General features: G+C 34.2%; 1 protein-coding gene across 1 annotated transcript in view; it reads right to left on the reverse strand.

Moving 5' to 3' along the window:
- LOC145294236 (chromaffin granule amine transporter-like) overlaps positions 1-19906 on the reverse strand; it is a 213123-nt gene that overhangs the window by 93001 nt on the left and 100216 nt on the right. Inside the window, exon 5 of the mRNA XM_080141341.1 lies at positions 1063-1146. Coding sequence (XP_079997467.1) covers positions 1063-1146 — 84 coding nt within the window. The remainder of the gene's footprint in view (positions 1-1062; positions 1147-19906) is intronic.

The following is a 19906-nucleotide window of genomic DNA, read 5'->3' on the forward strand; positions in this document are numbered from 1 at the left end:
GTTTATGGTATTGTTAACCATCTCTCTATGTTGAGTAGGGTTAGGGTTAGAGTTTTGTTAAGCCTCATCTCTCTATCTTGAGTAGGGTTAGGGTTAGGGTTTTGTTAAGCCTCATCTGTCTATGTGGAGTAGCATTAGAGTTTTTTGTAGCCTTATCCTTCTACGTTGAGTAGGGTTAGGGTTAGGCGTGGAGTAGGGTTAGGGTTTTGTTTTAAGCCTCATCTCTCTATGTGGTGTAGAGTTAGGGTTAGTGTGTTGTTGACCCTCATCCCTCTATGTGGAGTAGGATTAAGGTGAAGGTTAGGGTTTTGTTAAGCCTCGTCTCTCTATGTGGAGTAGGGTTAGTGTACGGGTGTTGTTAAGCCTCATCCCTCTATGTGGAGTAGGATTAGGCGTGGGTTTATGGTTTTGTTAAGCTTCATCTCTTTATGTGCAGTAGGGTAAGGGCTTGGGTTAGGATTAACGTATTGTTAACCATCATCTCTCTATGTGGAGTAGGGTTAGTGTTAGGGTAAGGGTTTTGTTAAGCCTCATCTCTCTATGTGAAGTAGGGTTAGGGTTAGGGTTTTTTTAGCCTCATCTCTTTATGTCGAATAGGGTTAGGGTTTCGTTAAGCCTTATGTCTCTGTGTGGAGTAGGCGATTAAAACCTACCATATAACATTACAAAATGCTGTAAGCGAAAAAGTATCAAACATTATGAGCCATTGACCAATAAATTGGATAGAGTTAGGCTTAGGCTTATGGTTCTTTTGTGTTGAATCCATTGCAAAACTAGCAGGAGAGAGATCACACACAAAAACTTCGGCTACCAGTTGGTTCTTTCGACGAAGTGATGTTTAGACAATCGTAACAGAACACATCCGCACGAAACAACAACTTTCCCAGACTTTCCTTGAATACTTCTAATTGCATTCGAAAGATAACCAGAAGAAAATGAACAATTATAATATTGTTGAATCGGGTCGAATATTTTATTTCGTTATTTTATTTCAAAAACGAATCAAAAGAATATCCTTATTTGGCTGAAGAATAAAATATAGTAAAAATGAAGAGCCCCTACCTGTTACTGCGGTGAGTGAAGACGATACTCCCTGAACGATTCTGGTGCCAATTAACAACCAATAATTCCAGCTAAATGGAAAAGCTGTCAAAGATAAGAATAAATATGGAATCATTGAATGCTGCATTTAAACTGTTCACATAACTCGAACAGTTATCCTCATTTCGATTGCTTTTATTAGATACTAGTTGGCTTTCTCGGTTTAATATCGCTTTTCAAATTTCGTAATCGTAAATATTTGTAACATGAAGTTTAAATTGTACGCATACATTTGTTGAAAACACAAAAATATAATTTTAGCAATTTTGATACAAATTCATATATTTGAAATATGGCCATAAAGAAAGAAAGAAAAAAAATATTTTAACTTACTATGTAGAAATAGATCGTAAATTGTTGAAAATATTCAGGCTCGCTAAAAAGTATTCTAGAAAGAAAATTCTACGCATTTGTTAAAACAATGAATAAAACAAAATTGCGATCATAACTATTTATTATAGTAAAATGAAAACAACTAAATTAAACACAAATAAGAAATAATCGTAATTTAATAAAATGCTCTTTTGCAAAGTTAATATATAAATTGGTTAACCTTTCGACAGATATTGCATATGCATAGGTACGCTATAAAATCGTTTGCTTTGCTTTTACTTGTGTTAAAGTTAAATAAATCAAAATAGCATTTTTTCGCCGTTAATAAAAATTGCACTCATTTCGATAACAAAAATCAAGATGGAGATAACAAGCAGAATAATGTAAATAATGAAAAATGTACAGAAATATTATTATGCGATATATTACAATAGTACATGTTGTTGGGAGCCATTTATTTCTTTGAAAACCTCTTCAAATGTTAAACTTTGTTAAATGATATTTTATGGTTTATTTCAATTTGAACTGAAAATAAAATGCGAACAAAATTAGCAAATCGAAAAACTGACCGAAGAATTACGATTGCTCATCTGATTTTAACGGCATTACACGTCCTCATTTTTTTATGAATTACTTTCATAAAATGTACTTTTTTAAAATTTTGAACTAGAAGTACCCGTGTATCAGCGTTTCCCGGTGGAAATATGCCCTCAATTCCATCCGTACAAAAAACAATTAAACTACGGTTGTAAGTGGGAGCCACTACCGGCACTGATGCTCGGGGAACAAAACGAATGTACTGTACTGAAGTAACAACAGTAATATCTATAAACCCATTCTTAACATGGAGATTTGATTATGTGCTGTGATTATTCTGACGTGTCAACATTGGAACAACCAAAAAAAAAAAAAAAAAAAAAAAAGCGGAAAACAAAAAACACCACTGCGGACCTGAGCAATGATTCCTGTAGACGTTAAATTTTTCTTATCATTGAGTCCAGGTTTAATTTTCAGATTAAAAAAGACATTTAGGGTAGTATTTTTAATGACTGTAATAGCCAGTGATCAATTTGTAATGATAACGTTCTAATAAATGGAACACACACGTTTCTTGCCACGTCATATGTTAATACTGCCCCTAGCCGTTAAATATTTCTCTTTTCTAGTGATAAGGCGTATACAATTTTTTCCAAGGTATTTTGTTAATGTGAAAGCTAAAGCGAGTAATCTATGATAAGCGCCATAGAAATATGCGAAATAAAAAAAATAATGAAAATGCTAGTGGCGGCATTAACAACGGGAGTGAGCAAAAAGTGGGGGTTCACTTTAGTAGAACGTTATCATTCCAAATATAAGCGCTGATAATAGATTGGATAATTTACAAATAAGTGAGAAAAAAAATGGTCCACCAATTCTGTTTTTTTTTTTTTTAATTTAATTATTTTTTTATTTTGCAGTGTGAAAGTTATATGCGTTTTAAAGGATTTCAAAGGGTAAACTTATCCAGTAGGTGACCCTAATTTGGTTGCCATACTCTACTAAATATTTGTAGCTAAATTAATAGTAGTGCAATGCATTGTAGACTAAGTCACTCCGGGGAGATACATGAAGCTCCCTCCCTCGGCGCATCGTAGTGGGCCCCGACTAGAGAAAGCAATAAATGGATTTGATTGCAAAATATTTCATCGAATTTCAATAACAATAAAAGTATTGGAAATGTGAAAATTTCATTAATCCTCATTCAATCGCAGTAACGTCCAGTTTCTCTACTAGTATACTTATATTTGTGTCTCTATAGTTATTTCTGCTCATTGACTTGTGGGCCAAGCTATATAAGTTTGAGTGCCGAAGGTGCCGATGTTAAGTGTTCGAAAACATATTTATAAGTTGACAAAACTCTGAAGTTGCCTATTATTTTTGACGGTATGAATCTGAGGAAATTGATTTATAATTAATATACAAGTAAATTGTGTTTTTATTTTTAATTTCTCACGAGTTAAATTGTGTGAATTCATTTTTTGTTGCTGCTGAAATGTATCAAACCACGTGCCCATCATTTTGAAATGATTGCATAATTGCAGGTTTCAAATAGAGACGCCCATCGTTATCAGTGTTTTTCTTTTCGTTATGATTGCTGTTTTTGCTTGTTACTAATTTTCAAGTCTTTTCTTTTTTCTTTTTTACATTCTTCGTCTTTTCTTTTAAAAAAATACGTGAGAAATGTGTTCGGACTTAACCGAAAGGGATTTGTACCTACTTTTGCAGACGCCAGACAATAACTGAAATGTAGGTGGAGAGAGAGAAAGAGAGAAAGAGAGAGAGAGAGAGAAAATACTTCAGAGGTTGCGCCTATTGAAATCGTGAGTCTCATGATGTGTCTTGCTAAGTAAATTATCCTCGCGACAAATATTACATGAAAAAAAAAATCATCCGAGTCATTGAAAAAATGTGTTCTAGTTTTCAACAAAATGACTTTGTGTCTTTTCTCTCTTACAAATGACATTCACATTCCAGAAATTGTATTAAATTGAATCTTAAATCAAATTTTAAAGATATGAATGCATAAATATTTAGTTAGCAGTCAACATACCCATTATATATATATATAATGGCGCCCAAAAGAAATATATATATATATATATATATATATATATATATATATATATATATATATATGTGTGTGTGTGTGTGTGTGTGTGTGTGTGTGTGTCTGTAAATAAGGGAACTAAAGGAAGAGAACAAAATCAATTCTTCAAGAGAAAACTTAAAAACTTATCGGGATGATACAAAGCTCAATAAAATGTTTGGGGGTTTATCTAGGAATTAATAAAGAGAGGAAATGGAGGTATAAAAACTATATAGATTTATTCCTTTATTTAATAAGGTATACATCAATTAGGGGCGTTGGGTAAGTAGGGAGTATTCATACTATCGTATTTCGAAGCTTAATGCTTCTTATCAGAAGAGTAGAGAAAAATTAAGGTAACATATTAGGGGTGAGGCGTCTAACAATAGTTACATTAGAGGCAAAATAGAGGCCGCATCCCAGGCATCTTCTTTACTCTTCTGATGAGAAATATTAGGCTTCGAAATACCATGTATAAAGAGTCCCTACTTACTCTACACACCTAATTGATTTATTAAATAAATGAATAAATCTATCTATATATATATATATATATATATATATATCACTATATAGTTTTATTACCTTTATTTTCTTTTTTATTGACTCCTTTCTATCTATCTATCTATCTATCTCTCTATCTATCTATCTATATATATATATATATATATATATATATATATATATATATATATATAGGCATCAATTTTTCCTTTAAACATATATTATTTATAGAGTTTCTGTTAAACGACTTTCTTTTTGATTTTTTTAAAAATTTAAGTATAATTTTTTTTTGTAGCAATATCAAATGTTTATATGTAGGGTCCATATGCAATGTGTTCTTGCATTGTTTGTATTAAAACCTTCAGTCGTCTTCAGGTGATTATTTGTCTTCTGGGTTTAAATATATATATATATATATATATATATATATATATATATATATATATATATATATATATATATATATGCGTATGGGCCTGGGTCAGAGGGTAAGGAATGAGAGTGGATAGCTGTATGTATTGGTTTCGATTCTAGCTGATGATAATAATCAAGTCATATATATATATATATATAATCAAGTCATATATATATATATATATATATATATATATATATATATATATATATACACTCTGCAATGAATTTTACCTTATCGTGTTTTACAGATTACTTAATATGCATACGTTTAAACATTAAAAAAAACTCCATTTAATTAGGATTATACCTTCCTTCATTGCCTTGGATGTTACGATTGTGCATCTACTATTTTTTTTATTAAACCTAACTACATTATGAAACAATCTTCTTTTAATATATTCTTTTAGGTTTTTCATGCAAGCTTTCATTTTTTCAATGTATGTTCTATAGGTACCTCCAACGCGCGCCACAGTTTACCCCCTATATGTAACACGATGTAATTGTAATTTAATTTAATATTATCATCCTAACTTTTTTACCATTTAATAGAAAAAGTTCAAATAAACTGGATAAATTAAAAAGAAAAAATTTACAGCATACAAAAATAATGAAAATGCGAGACAAAAATCGTGTTTACATTATCGACGCTTTAAAACAACGTTCGTATGTTGTGACGTTTTTTAAGCCGTTCACACACCCATGTTTTAAAAATCTAGTAAAAATCAAATGATACTCATATTTTCCTGAAATTTTCGATATTCAATCATTATTAAATAAACTTACATATAAAACGTAGGTTTCGTTAAATATATTAGCGGAAATATATTTTTTTAGGTGTTCTACCCCCACCCCCTATATTTTATGGTCCAAAAACTAAGCAAAATGAATGTGGGTTGATAAAAGTTTCAACATTTCTTAAAGCTGAAAAGATCAAATAATTAAAAAATAATAATTATATATATATATATATATATATATATATATATATATATATATATATATATATATATATATATATAAAACCCTGTCATTTATTTCACTTACCTCAAAGTTGTAAATAGAATTGGACATAAATTCAATATTATGTTAAAAAAACACACACAAAAAAAAAACACTTTCTGGATAATTTTTTTCTCGCTAATATAATTATTCGAATTACACACACACAAAAAAAACAATTATAAAAAATAATTATTTTTAAAAAGCTTTAAATGATATTAAATTCAAATATTACACGATATGAAGTTTAAATGGATTTTTTAATAACAGGTTTCCAATAATAAAAAAATATATTCATATAAAAGAATATAAGACTATTGAGATAATAAAAAGTGTAAATCCAAAATCAACCTTAAAAAAATTCATTTTGATTTTATTATTTCAATTGATAGAAGGTGGTCGTTATGTTTGACGCTTTTTTTTTCAAAAATGTACGGAGGCTTGTAAAGAACATTATTTTTAAAATAATATGCCAACAGAATACGTTAAAATTAATCTTATTTTATTAACTCTACTGTGTAGTTCGTTAATAAAAATGTATTTGTTTTACAAAAGGTCAGTTTTATATTATTTTTTATCCATAGCAAAAAAAAAAAAACAACCTTACTCCATGAATAATCATAACGCGAACGCATATCCATAGAAATTAACACAAACACACGAAATGATGACGTCACTATTAAAATGTGTACTACTGACGTTTTACACATCGCCGTGGAAATACCTAATGTTCTAAATACCAAAATTTATACCTGCTTATAAACATTTTTTTTTAAACAGTTATTGAAAATTTATGGATTAAGGAAAAATGTCAAATAATAAAATAAACTTTTATATATATATATATATATATATATATATATATATATATATATATATATATATATGGACACACATAATTATTCGATACATGTTATTTTCTATATAAGTTTAGTTTATGTTCGCCATTTTGCCTGATGTTTGTTAAGTAATTTGGAATCTCGTAAAGTAGTTTTAGTGTATGGGGAAGAAAATTTAAAACTCATAGTTTAATCCATTTTTATAAAAGTTCAAAATTATCTTATGTAAAAGTACATGACATGTTTTTCAATGTATTTTAAAAACTTTAGATATTCAAATTTTTTATAGCATTGGAAATTGTTTACAAGATCATCTAACTCTTTGCAATTCAATTCAATGATTAAAATTGGCAAAAAATTCAAGAATTATCCAGAGATATGAGAGACAAAATTATTGAACATCACAAAGGAGGACAAGGTTACCGAAAAGTTAGTAAAGAAATATCATCAGAAAATAGAGTATAGAAAAAGTACAGCAAACCTAAGAAATGGAAGACCAAGAAAAATAAATGGCAGCATTTCAAGGTGGATCAGCAGAAATATGAAAAACATTTATTACTTGTTCTGAAATTAAATATAATATTGAGGGTGTTGAAATTAATGTAAGTAAGAACTCCAAAGAAGAGTTCTATATCGTACAGGCTATCATTCAAGATCACCAAGAAAATGATTTTACTGAAACTCAAAGATGTCAAAGGCCGATTAAGGCTTGTCGAAACTTATGAGAAAAAAAATGTATGCAGTTTTGGTAAAAGGTAATCTTTTCGGATGAAACGAAAGTTGAACTATTCGGAATGAACACAGTGACAAGTGTTTGGCGAAAGAAAAGAATCAAGCACATTACCATCCTCACAGTCAAGTTCCATTATGATGTAGGGATACTTTTTTTTACTAGTGAGTTACCCGTTATCTATGTTAGAATGAATGCTAGCATGTACAGGGAACGTCTAGAGAAGAACCGTCAGAACTCTGCAACTTCTTAAGGACATGGTCGGAATTTCGAACCTCAACACGACAAACGTATCTCAAAAGGAATGGTCTGAATATAATGAGATTAGTACTCTCAATTGCTCAAGTAAGTCTCCTGTGAACCTTGTCTAGGAGTGAGAACCTAGTAGCAGATGCACCGGCCCAAATATGACAACAATACTCCATACATGGCCGAATGGTGGCCTTATAGAGGTATAGGATACTTTCAGGGGTCAGTAGCTTTCTAGCACGGTAGAGAGAACCTACCTTTTTCACAGCGGTCCTGGCAATGCTCTCAATGTAATTGTTCCAACTAATGTTTCCTGTGAACTTAGCTAAGATAGTAATTAATAACGCTGGAGAGCTGTATGTGTGGTTTCGACTCTAGATGATTGCCTCCAAGTTATATATATATATATATATATATATATATATATATATATATATATATATATATATATATATATATAACTTTTGAAATCAGGTACAATAAAAAAAAATCATTAACGAATTAGCTCTATAATAAATACGAATTCTGTATGAATTAAAATATCATCTTTAAATGTATTTTATAACTGGACACCATCTGACGGCTTGGTAATATATATATATATATATATATATATATATATATATATATATATAATGTTAAAAGTCCACATATGCTTCTAGGATAGTGATTTAAAGGTTATGAGGGTTTTTGAAGCATGAAAAACGATGTTACTTTTTGTATTTAATATTAGCTATTCACACCCTAAAATAACTATGATATCACAATCAAATCAGCAGACAAAGGAGGGTCCATAACCATCATGGACACCGTTGAGGAAGCGGAAACCTTACTCAAAGACACGAATTTTTACAAAACACTCCCGGAAGACCCAACATTCATCTATAAAATAGAACTCACGAACCTTATCAAAAATCTTACTTCTTGTATCTCCAAGATAATTACTTACCTCATTCCCACAAATCCTGAAGTAACTAACTTTTACACTACTCCTAAACTACACAAACTTCACAAATTCATAACAAGCACAGACATTACCACCACTACACCTCAAACTTTGGCCCTCAACCCTGACAACATTTCTGAACTAGCGAAATTCCTTAACATCTCATCCCCTGGTAGACCCATAATATCAGGTGTTGGCACCCTAACAGAATATAGATAAAATTTTAACTCCCGTATTACCCAACATCCCTAGATATATTAAGGACACCACACATTTTCTTAACACTATTGGACAAATCGACAATCTTTCACAATAAATTATTTTAGTCATATTAGACGTATCAGCTCTATACACTAACATCCCTCATGAGGAGGGAGTAGAAGCCTGTAGAACATTCCTCCTTCACAATAATTTCCCCAATGACAAAATAAAAGACATTTGTAAGCTTATATACTTCATCCTCACACATAACAATTTTAAATTTAACAATCAAAATCATCTTCAAATAAAAGGAACCGCCATGGGCACTAAAATGGCCCCTAGCTATGCCAACATTTTTATGCATATGCTAGAACCAAACTCCTTGAAAACTTCCCCTTCAAACCGTCCCATTATTGCCGATACATTGATGACATTTTTTTCATATGGTCACATGGAATAACCAACCTAAAGAATTCCCACGAATACATCAATAATTCACATAATAATATAAAATTTACCATGGAACACTCATACAACTCCATCCCATTCTTGGACGTCACTATCATATCCCATAACAATAGACTATCTAACCCACTGACAATCAAACATTCTTCAATTTCAAACAAAAAAAATCATTAACAAACGCATCCCAATGGTTTTCAACCACGGCCAACACATGCATAAAATTACAATGCACCTAAAAAAAACTTACAACAACCTAAAAAATAACCCCACTATTAAGTCTATATTTCACCTTCCACCAATTAATGCGTCAAACAACCACCCAATCTCTCAGCCATACACACCTGCAAACGCACACAGGACACACAACAAAATGGCAATTATAGATGCAATAAACCGCGATTCTTTATATGCATACAACTCAATACCACACCAATATTCAATATACCTGAATGTAACACCCACATAAAACTACCACGTCAAACATGTGACAGTTCTAATGTGATATATTATATATACTGCTCCATTTGCAACAATGGAGGATATATTGGCGAACCTCTGACACGTTTTCGAATCCGCCTAAACAATCATAAGGCGAAAATCAGACAAAAATCCCCCACCCTACTAGCAAACTACTTCAATTTACCTGGACACACTATAGACAATATTAGATGCCTCCTAATAGACTCAAATTTCCCATTAACAAAAATACGAAAACAAAAAGAAATACAATGGATCATCCGACTAAACACTCATAAGACAGGTCTTAACACAGACCTTGGCCAACTTAAATTCTACAAATACTTAAAAAAATAATTGAGTAACACAATCACCTACTCATACATATATACTTATACATATGTTTTAACCTGTTCTTGTTCTATACTGATTTCAATATGTATATTACATCTTTTCGTTTTATAGCTAACACATGCATTATTCTCTTGTTATTCTTATTATTACTTTATTTACCTACATTATTATTTTATTATTATTACTGTTGTTGTTATTATTATTATTATTATTATTATTATTGTCTTACACATGTTTGGGTGTTTTGTGTTTCTGTTTTTGTGTACATTTTTTTCGATCAAAAGCAACATCCGCGGCAGAGTTAGTTTTAAAAATAGCAGACGAAACAAGTAAGCGCTTCTAACTGAAATTATAATTTGACCCTTAATTTCACGGTTAAACGAGGAATTGTCTTTCACATGTTCGGATGTTTTATGTTTATGTTTTTGGCCAAAAGCAACGTCGTCAGAGGAGTTAAAAAAAGACAAACTTGCAGATGAACAAACAATAAACAGTTCGGTCGGTAGGAGTGCGGTTGGCGCGGTTCTGGGAGTCACTGCCCCCAGTTCGGTCGGTACTGTCAGTCCGGGTACGTGTGCAACAGCGACCGGTAGTGTTAAGGGCACCCCACCAGTGGTCGACACCCCCAGTGCAGTCTCGGGTATAGCGGTGGTGGAAGTGCAGCCAGCAATGATGGCGGGGCCTCCTACGATGCCATCAGAAGAGACCAGGACCCCTTAGGTAACTCCAAAGAGAGTGGTGGCCACCTCTAGAGAACAGGTGGTGGAAGCCTGGGAGAAATACGTGATGCAGACCTCTGGAGGAGAAGTACAGTACAAAAAGAAAAAGAAAAGACGGCTGGTGAAGTGCTGGTGGGTCATAGATGAGAACACAGCGATGCCCACTCAGACACAGTCGGAAAGGAACAGCCCCCAGAAGCCCACAGCGGAGGGCTTAGAAAGACAAAATCTATGGAGGTGATTGTAGTAGATGGGTGTTCTTTGGGGATAGGAGGGAAAAACGAAACAGCACCAGTGCCAGTCAGTGCGGATGAATGGCCAGTCCTCTTGATGGACGATTCCCCAATACCAGCTGAACAGAGACAAGTTGCCACAGCATCAACATGGAGTGGCTATCAGAGGGAAGGAGCAGCGGTAGCAGAAGCGTGGGGTCCGAAGAAGAAAAAGACCCCACAATACTACAAAGACCTATACGAGAATAAATACCAACACTATGTGGCGTGAAATGAGATGAAAGTGGTCCTGGAGATCTGAGAAACATTGCAAGAACGTACAGTTTCCCTCGTGACGTTTGAGGTGAAAGGCAAAGGACTGACTGGAATCCCCAAGGATAAAATGCTCGAGATCCTTGGGGAATTAAAGATCCCCGCACAATATATGGTCCGGCGTTTCCATGCCACATGGGATTTCCTTCTGCCAACGAAAGAGGAAGCAGTAAGAATTGTAAAAGGGGACCTCACGTGGAAGAATTTCCGCTTGAGACCGAGTAAAAAGATGCATATTATATATTTATCGTATATTAAATTAAGACAAGATGTCATATTCCAAACATCACACATTGCTAAACTGCTGATTCCAAATTCTTAAATAAAAACATAATTATTCAGAAAGTCATTCTTAGTATTGGGAGGTTATGCTTTTTATATAATCTTCAGTTAAGGAGGAAGGGATTTAAGGAATTCATATAAAAGTATTATGTACTAGCAGATTACCTGACGTAGGACAGATAAGATTGGTTGATTACCCGACGTGGGATTGGATAAGGTTGGTTGATATATGTACTAGCCTAATACCCGGCATCGCCCGGGATTGTATTACATAGCTGGATATATGTATTAGCAGAATACCCGGCGTAGCCTGAGATTGGATAAAATTGGTGTATATGTACTAGCAGAATACCCAGCGTTGCCCGGGATTGTATGACATAGCACTAGCATGACATATGTACTAGCAAATTACCCGGAATAGCCTGGGATCGGATAAAATTCATGGAACTTTTCCTAGCAGAACACTCGGTGTCGTCTAAGATTGGAAGAAATTGGTTGATATATGTACTAGCCAAATACCCAGCATCGCCTGGGATTGGATTATATAGGTAGATATATGTACCAGCAAATAGCCCGGGATTGGATGTACTAGCAGAACAGCCGGCGTCACCCGGGGATTGTATGACATAGGTGGATATGTACTGGCAGAATAGTATGCGGCGCCCGGGATTGTACGACATAGGTGAAGTACAGGCCTGATTCGACAATTTTGAAGGTGCTTGTGCAGTATAGGTCAGATTTGACAATTTTGAAGGTGCTTGTGTGTAGCACTATTTCTTTGTGCCACTGTTTCTAACTCCGCAGCATGACCGGGTGGTTATTTGGCCATGTGCGTAGAGATACAAAGAAACGCCTTCCAATAATTCCTTTTCCTAGAGCTCTCTCTTTTTCCTGCATGACCACCATGAAGTGAAGACGAATATTCTGTCTCTCCGTAAATGGGGGGAGCACCCCCTCCCTCAATACTAGTTAGGTTAGTTAGTTTTGAAAAGCCGATTATCCAGTTTTTTTAATTGTTAAAGTTTTTGTTATATTTTGTAAAATAAATAGTTAAGATTTCTCATATATATTACAATTGTGTCACGTGTCGTCTTTCTTGTGTCTGCCATAAATGTCTCCATACATGTCTTAACTCGAAAGGCGGTCCTGAGGACAAAGAGATGAAGATTCCCACCAGAATGCCACCAGGGTGAAGAGATCATCTTGAGAAAAGAAAGGAGCCACACCCAGATCCAAAATCTCAGGTATGATTTTCTTCTTGCTACACAGACCCTAATGACTGGCCCATCTTCATATCTTCATGAGACCGCTTTAAGACATTTACTATAACACGTCTGTCGGTCACACCTCAGTGACCGGCTGATAGTGGTATAGTGCAGTATAGGTCTGATTTGACAATTTTGAAAGTGCTTGTGTAGTAAAGAGCTTGAGCAGTATAGGTCTGATTTGAAAAATTTTGCACGTGCGTGTACAGTATAGGTTCTATTTGAAAAATTTTGAAGGTGCTTTTGCAGTATAGGTCCGATTTGACGATTTTTAAGGTGTTGTGCAGTATAGGTCCTATTTGACAATTTTGGAGGTCCTTGGGCAGTATAGGTCCGATTTAACTATTTTGAAGGTGCTTGGCAGTATAGGTCCTATTTAACAATTTTGGAGGCCTTGTGCAGTATAGGTCCGATTTGACAATTTTGAAGGTGCTTGCGCAGTATAGGTCCGCTTTGACAATTGTGAAGGTGCATGTGCAGTATAGGTCTGATTTGAAAAAAAATTAAAGGTGCTTGTGTAGTATAGGTCCGATTTGAAAAATTTTGAAGGTGCTTTTGCAGTATAGGTCCGATTTGATGATTTTTAAGGTGTTGTGCAGTATAGGTCCTATTTGACAATTTTGGAGGTCCTTGGGCAGTATAGGCCCGATTTAACTATTTTGAAGGTGCTTGGCAGTATAGGTCCTATTTAACAATTTTGGAGGCCTTGTGCAGTATAGGTCCGATTTGACAATTTTGAAGGTGCTTGTGCAGTATAGGTTCGATTTGACAATTTTGAAGGTGCTTGCGCAGTATAGGTCCGCTTTGACAATTGTGAAGGTGCATGTGCAGTATAGGTCTGATTTGAAAAAAAATTAAAGGTGCTTGTGCAGTATAGGTCCGATTTGAAAAATTTTGAAGGTGCTTTTGCAGTATAGGTCCGATTTGAAAAATTTTAAGGTGCTTGTGCAGTATAGGTCCGATTTAACAATTTTGAAGGTACTTGTGCAATATATGTCCGATTTGAAAAAATTTGAAGGTGCTTGTGCAGTATAGGTCTGATTTGCAAAAATTCTAAGGTGCGTGTGCAGTATAGGTCTGATTTAACAATTTTGAAGGTGCTTGTGCAGTATAGGTCCGATTTGACATTTTTAAAAGTGCTTGTGCAGTATAGGTCCGATTTGATATTGTGAAGGTACTTCTGTAATATAGGTTCGACTCGACAATTTTAAAATGCTTGTGCAGTATAGGTCCGATTTGACAATTTTGAAGGTGCTTGTGCAGTGTATGTCTGACTTGACAATTTTAAAGGTGCTTCTGCACTACAGGCCCAATTTGATAATTTTGAAGATGGTTACTACTTGGTAATACCAAATTCTTCATGTAGATCACCAAAGTAATGCAACATGTAGCCTGGTCAGTATCAGATGGGTGACTACTTGGGAATAACAAATGCTTTGTACAGATCTCTAAAGTTAAGCAATATTATCTTGGTCATTAACAAATGGGTGACTACTAGGAAATACCAAATGCCTTATGTAGATCACCAAAGTTAAGCAATGTGTTCTTGATCATTATCAGATGGGTGACTACTTGGGAATGCCAAATGCTTTATGTAGATCACTAAAGTTAAGCAACATGTAGCCTGGTCATTATCAGATGGGTGACTAGTTGGGAATACCAAATGCTTTATATAGATCACTAAAGTTAAGCAACATATTCTTGGTCATTATCAGATGGGTGACAACTTGGGAATACCAAATGCTTTGTACAGATTTCTGAAGTTAAGCCACAATGTCTTGGTCATTAACAAATGGGTGATTACTTCAGAATACCAAATGCTTTATGTAGATCACCAAAGTTAAGCAACATGTTCTTGGTCATTATCAGATGGATGACTACTTGGGAATTTAAAGTAATTCATGTATATACCTAAAGTTAAGCAACATATAGCCGTATCCTTATCAAATGGGTTACAACTTTGGAATACAAAATGCTTTATGTAGATTACCAAAGTTAAGCAACATGGAGTCTGATCATTTTCTCAACCCTGCAACCTCTCTCCCACAGAAGAGACGTTGCAAGCCTATCCTTGTTTTATCGTTATTTCCATGGCAGGTGCTCGTCTGAACTCCAATCTCTGGTCCCCTCTTGCCAATCTTTCACAAAAAACACCCGTCTAGCTGAATCCACTGTGAAAAATATCCCCCACTCTTTATCTGTGCCTAAACCTAAACGTAGATTCCATGAACAAAGCTTCTTTCTTAGAACTGCACGCCTGTGGAACTCTGTTCCGTCTGCCTGCTTCCCACCTGACTACAACTTGGATGTCTTCAAGTCCAACGTTAACAAATTCCTAATGAACCGCCCCCTTAAGTAAACACTTCATCAAATCTCCAGTCTAACGTACTGTACTTGTAATAATCCTTATCCCTGAGTGGCTTCCGGGCCTTGATAAGTGGTGACCACTGTGTAAAAAAAAAAAAATTATCAGATGGGTGACTACTTGGGAATCAGAAATGCCTTATGTAGATCACCAAAGTTAAGCAACATGTAGCCTGGTCATTATCAGATGGGTAATTACTTGGGAATGCAAAATGCTTTATGTAGATCACCAAAGACAAGCAGCATTGTCTTGGTCATTATCAGATGGGTGACTATTATACATGTAGATATCGAAAGTTAAGCAACATGGAGCCTGGCTATTATCAGATGGTTGTCTATTTGGGAATATCAAATGCTTTATGTAGACCACCAAAGTTAAGCTATATTGAGCATAGTCATTATCAGATGGGTGACTACTTGAAAAGCGTAAGTGCTTTATCTAGATCATTAAAGTTAAGCAACACGGGGCTTAGCTATTATTAGATAGGTGACTACTGGGATTACTAAATGCTTTATGTAGATGACCAAAGTTAAGCAATATTTAGCTTGGGATTGAATTAGATTGATGGAGATATATACTAGCAGAATACCTTGTGTGACCCAGGATTGAATGTTATATGTTAGAAAATATACCAGCAAAGTACCCGGTCTCACCCGGGATTGAATGAATGTGGTGGAAATATATACTAGCAGAATAACCGGCATGATGTAATGAGATAGATGGAAATGTATACTAGCAGAGTACCAGGTGTCGTTCGGTATTAAATGAGATAGGTGGAAATATATACTAGCAGAATACCTGCCATCGCCTGGCTAGAATGTGATAGGTAGAAATATATACCAGCAGAGTACTCGGAATCAGCTGGGATTGAATGTGTGGCAATCATACACTAGCAGGATACCCAGTGCCACCTGGGATTTAATGAGATATGTTCAAATATATACTAGCTGAATACCCAGAGTCACCCTGGATTGAATGTGAGACACGCAAATGTATGGTAGCAGAATACACTATGTCGCCTGCGATTGAATGAGATAGATGCAAATATATACTAACAGAATACCTGCTGTTGCCCAAGATTGAATGAGATTGATTGAAATATATACTAACAGAATATTTTGTGTCACTCGGGATTTAATTAGATTAATGGAGATATATACTAGCAGAATACTCGGCGTTGCGTGGGATGGAATTCAATAGATGAGAATATATACTAGCATTGTTAGGGATTGAATTAGATAGATAGAAATATATACTAGCTAAATACCTGGTGTTACTCAGGATTGAGTTAGATAGATGGAAATATATACTAGCAAAATACCCAGCATCGCCTGGGATTAAATGAGAGAGGTATAAATATATACAAGCAGAATACCAGGCAAGTGCAAATAAATACTAACAGAATACCTAGCATCGCCTGGAATTGAATGAGATAGATACCAATCTTGAACAGACGAATACTTGGTGCCGCTCTGGGTTGTATTAGACAGCTGCACATATACACTAGCAGAATACCTGGCGTTGCTCAAGGTTGAATGAGATAGGTGAGAAAATATACTAGCAATATCGCTGGTGTTGCCCGGGATTGAAGGAGATTGATGGAAATGTATATTAGCAAAATTCCTGGCATCGCCCTGGGTTGAAGGAGATAGGAGCAAATATATACTAGCAGAATACCCAGTGTCGCTTGGATTAAATGAGGTGGTAGAATGTAAAGTTTTTCCTGGAAGTGGCTTAAACAATTTTCAATCTCAAAATTACTTTATTTGTGAAGTTGAAACAGTTTACGATCTCAAAAGTAGATTAATTTATATATATTGTTGGTTTCTATGAAAGTTTACTAGGCCAGTTTCTGTAGGGGTGATCCATATTCTTTTGAATATTTTAATGTTATGATGTGATGTTTATAGAAGCATGATTTTGTTAATTTTAAACAAGTTCTCTTTTGGGTTGGAGAGAGTAATGTCCGTGTTGGGGTCACAAAGCAATGTCCCATAATGTCATATTCCAAAAAATTTAGAATACCTGTGGAATCATATTCCGGAAAAGGCACTACTATTATGTTATGTGGGAGGGAATAACTACATTAATATTGAAATTCGTAGTAAAGTAAAAGTTGCCTAATCACAATCCGTGTCAATGCATTTCTATACTTATTTGAAAAACCTGCTCAGTTATGTTCAAGAAATGATATCATTTCACTTAAAAATATGGCATCGGTAGTCGGGAGGAATAGAACACAGTAATGTAGAATTTTGTAGTGAAGCAAGGATTGCCTAATTACTAAACTTAACACATTTGTGTATTTGTTTGTAAAATTTACTGAGTAATCTTCAGAAAATTCAGTCTTTTTCAAAAAAATATTGTGTCGGTAGTGGGGAATGGAAATGAAACACAGTAATGTGGAATTTGATAATGAAGCAAGGGTTGTCTAATCACTAACTGTGTCAATGTATTTATGCATTAATTTGAAAATTTTGCTGAGACATCGTTAAAAATGTCATAATTTTTCTTACAATTTTAGTACCGATAGTGACGAAGGAAAAAACCCAGTAATGTTGAAATTTATGATGAAGCAATGGTTGCCTAATCCATAATCAAGATGATGTATTTATGTACTAATTTGGAAATCCTAATGGTCCACTTTCTAAAAATTGTTTCGGTTTTCTTAAAATTATGCTAGCCTTGGTGGTAAGAGAAATTATTTAACATGTTGTATAAATACCTGTTGATAGTATGTGAAATTGTTTCATATATGTATTTAAATTACCCGTCCGAGGGTAGGTAAAATTATTTTAAATATGTGTTGTATATTACCCATCCCCGCAAAGGAAACATTATTTAATATATATGGTATAAATTACTTATCCTAGATGAGGTAAAATTATTTGATACGTGTAATACCCGTCATAGGGTAGGTAAAATATTCGTTTGCTCGAAAAAGCTAATGATACATAGACATTAAAAATTCCTCTATCCGAAGAATAACAAATATGTTCAAAATCAACTTCAATTTTCTCATTGTTTATATGGTCCCGAGCAACGCCAGGTAGCCCCGATAGTAGATAATAAAAAGACTACAGAATTCCCCTTTGGAACAAAGTATCGTAGGTTTGCAACAGAATATGCCACATACAAATTCAATATATCGACCCTGATATGTATCTTATATAGCGTACGGTCACCATTTCTGATAGAAATACAATGCTACATTGCATCTGCAACACCATCACAATCGCACCATCTACAGAGGAAAGACTTCCTATTTTTATCTCTCAATATTTAGTGTTTCCACCACTACTAGTTGACACCAGGACAGAATCTTAATTTTCCTACGATATAACTAAATACACATAGCATAATCTTTTCATTTTCCGATCACAAATAATAGTCTACCTTGCTTGATTTCGGCCATTCTGATTGGCTGACCTCTGACTATTCTTATATTCTTCATTACCATTCGCATCATAAACGAACGCTAATCTATCATTCAAATATGGCACCGCAATGATAACTTTTTCCCCTCTGAATAAATTGCTTTCTTTTTCTTTTATCATGCCGACAAAACACCCTGGACCTTTACTAAACGAAATCAAGTACGTACTTTTTCGTTCATACGTTATTTTTCGTTATTTACATTTACTGCCATACGGCGATTCCTTACATGTTGCGGTATCAACACTATCTTAAATAGCTTTATTCCCCCTATCTCTCTTCCATCTCTCTCTCTCTCTCTCTTTCTCTCTCTTTCTCTCTCTTTCTCTCTCTCTCTCTCTCTCTATATATATATATATATATATATATATATTCTTTCCAACTCTCTCTCACTCTCTCTCTCGCTTAATAACTTCGCAATATTTCGTTTTTACGTTAATTTTCGCCGTAACTACGCTAAATTGCTAAAACAAAAACGAACAAAAAATAAAAAATTCATCTTCCTAATTTATTTCATTTCTTTTTATCCCGAGAAAAAAAAACAACACATTACGAAACATCTTACGTTCTTTTTCATTATGATGTCCTCTAACGGATTTATTATTGCGTTTATTCAACACCAATTTCCCTTAATTACTTTGTACCTTTTAGTTTTTACGTGGATTGTCGCTGTTTACATTTACTGCAATACGGCGATTCATAACATGCTACGGCATCAACACTATCTAAAAAGTTTAAATCCCGTCTCTCTCTCTCTCTCTCTCTCTCTCTCTCTCTCTCTCTCTCTCTATATATATATATATATATATATATATATATATATATATATATATATATATATATATATATATATATATACGAGCAAACAGTTAATAAAAAATGTTAAAAACACGTTGAAAAAGAGTTAAAAACATATTTAATCTGAAAAGGAAACACTTGATAAGTCCAATCCGCGGAGCCCCGAAGAACCACCCTCCTTCTCATCAGAGGGCAAGAATCAGCAAAATGCGAGATCGGATTTTGCATACAAAAGTATTTGTTGAAATAACAAGTAAGTCAAAGATCTTACTTGATA

Source organism: Euprymna scolopes, chromosome 15 (assembly GCF_053919585.1).
Source record: "Euprymna scolopes isolate OS-2025 chromosome 15, ASM5391958v1, whole genome shotgun sequence".
Taxonomy (NCBI): Eukaryota; Metazoa; Mollusca; class Cephalopoda; order Sepiida; family Sepiolidae; genus Euprymna; species Euprymna scolopes.